At 52.4% G+C, this 2,214-nt stretch overlaps 1 protein-coding gene across 1 annotated transcript in view; it reads left to right on the top strand.

Annotated features, from left to right (window-relative positions):
* Positions 1-2,214, top strand: part of P2RX6 (purinergic receptor P2X, ligand gated ion channel, 6) — a 26,213-nt gene that overhangs the window by 10,668 nt on the left and 13,331 nt on the right. Inside the window, exons 5-8 of the mRNA XM_011987357.1 lie at positions 5-134; positions 217-297; positions 374-515; positions 608-717. Of these exons, the coding sequence (XP_011842747.1) occupies positions 5-134; positions 217-297; positions 374-515; positions 608-717 (463 nt within the window). The remainder of the gene's footprint in view (positions 1-4; positions 135-216; positions 298-373; positions 516-607; positions 718-2,214) is intronic.

Below are 2,214 nucleotides of genomic sequence, written 5' to 3'. Positions count from 1 at the left end.
GGAGATTTGAAGGTCTGGAGTTCATCTTTTGTTTTTCTAGGCGTAAAAACAGGCCAATGTGTGGTGTTCAATGGGACCCACAGGACCTGTGAGATCTGGAGTTGGTGCCCAGTGGAGAGTGGCGTTGTGCCCTCGTAAGTGTCCCCACAATCCCCCACCCCCACTGGCGCAGGGCCCCAGGCCTGGCAGAGGCTGTCACCTCCCTTCCACCTGCAGGAGGCCCCTGCTGGCCCAGGCCCAGAACTTCACACTCTTCATCAAAAACACGGTCACCTTCAGCAAGTTCAACTTCTCTAAGTAAGCAGAGTGGGTCTCATCTGCCCCAAGACCCTCCTTGTCTCCTACCTCGTCTGACCTCCCCCACCCCCACCAGGTCCAATGCCTTGGAGACCTGGGACCCCACCTATTTTAAGTACTGCCGCTATGAACCACAACTCAGCCCCTACTGTCCCGTGTTCCGCATTGGGGACCTCGTGGCCGAGGCTGGAGGGAACTTCGAGGACCTGGCGTTGCTGGTGGGTCCTGAGTTGGGGGCAAGGTTCCCGGAGGGCTCTGGGAGAGGGTCCCGGGCCCACCCACCAGTGGAACAGCTGTGTGCTATGTGCAGGGTGGCTCTGTGGGCATCAGAGTTCACTGGGATTGCGACCTGGACACTGGGGACTCCGGCTGCCGGACTCACTACTCCTTCCAGCTGCAGGAGAGGAGCTACAACTTCAGGTGCGGCCCCACTGCTCCCAGTGCCCAGCTGCTGTGCCCATCGCCCTCTCCCTGTGGCGGTCAGGACAGACCACACCCAGGCCCAGCCCTCTGGATATTCCACTGGTGTGCGAGGGGCTCCCAGGAGCAGGAGAGAGCTGTTCTCAACCCCACATCCTTCAGCACAGGCTCCATCCTGCTCCCCCAAGTCCTGAGCCCTCCACCCCATCTGTCCCGGGTCCCTGCCCAGCTCAGGCTCGTCACAGTCAGCCCTTCCTCCACCCCACCCTGCCTCTAGTATCTCCCCTCCACAGCAATGGGGGGTTTCCTTTTTACCATCCCCTTCTTCGTTTCAGCTTTTTTTTTTTTTTTTTTCAAGACAGAATCTCATTCTGTCACCCAGGCTGGAGTACAGTGGCCCGATCTTGGCTCACTGTAACCTCTGCTTCCCGGGATCAACCGATTCTCCTTCCTCAGCCTCCGAGTAGCTGGAATTACAGGCGCCCACCACCACTTCTAGCTAATTTTTATATTTTGGTAGAGATGGGTTTTCATGATGTTGGCCAGGCTGGTCTCAAACCCCTGACCTCAGGTGATCCACCCACCTCAGCCACCCAAAGGGCTAGGATTACAGATGTAAGCCACCATGCCTGGCCTCCCTTCAGCTTTTACCTAAACATTTTTTTAAAAAACTCTAGACAAACTTAAGATTAGTACCATGAACACCCATATACGTTCATCTGGGCTTACCAGTTTTTATGTTACCATCTGGCCACATTTTCTTTTTCCCTGTCTGGAGTGAACTGGATATGTTTAGATTTCAAACGGAACTGTTTGAAAGTAGGTGGCAGACATCTGGACACTCACCCTTTTCAACATTGTCCTGAGAACAGGGACCTTCCCCATGTAGCCACTGTCTTATTGTTGCACTCAAGAAATTGACCTTTGGGTGCAGTGGCTCATGCCTGTAATCCCAACACTTTGGGAGGCTGAGGCGGGAGGATCACCTGAGCCCAGGAGTTTGAGACCAACCTGGGCAATATAGGAGGACCCCCATGTCTACAAAAAATACTTCTAAAATTAGCTTGGGCCTGATGGCAGATGCCTATGGTCCCAGTTACTCAGGAGGCTGAGGTGGGAGGATCATTTGAGCCCAGAAGACTGAGGCTGCAGTGAGCCATGATCATGCCACTGCATTCCAGTCTGATGACAGAGTGAGATGCCATAAAAGAAAGAAAGAAAAGAAAGAAAGACATTTAGCAAGAATAAATCTTTTTTAATTTTTAAAAAACAGTATAGAAACGGGGTCTCACTATGTTGATCAGGCTGGTCTTGAACTCCTGGCCTCAAGTGATCAGCTTCCCACCTCAGCCTTCCAAAGTATTGAGATTACAGGTGTGACCCACCTTCCAGGCTGGCAGAATAAATCTAATACTTAATGCTCCCCAGCTGTGCCAACAGTGATCCTAAACCTTTGTACTTTCCAATCTAGGATGCGCTCAAGGATTTTTTTTTTTT

Source organism: Mandrillus leucophaeus, unplaced genomic scaffold (genome assembly GCF_000951045.1).
Source record: "Mandrillus leucophaeus isolate KB7577 unplaced genomic scaffold, Mleu.le_1.0 Scaffold308, whole genome shotgun sequence".
NCBI classification, from domain to species: Eukaryota; Metazoa; Chordata; class Mammalia; order Primates; family Cercopithecidae; genus Mandrillus; species Mandrillus leucophaeus.
Note: the sequence above shows the minus strand (reverse complement) of the source record. Positions and strands in the feature narration are given on the sequence as shown.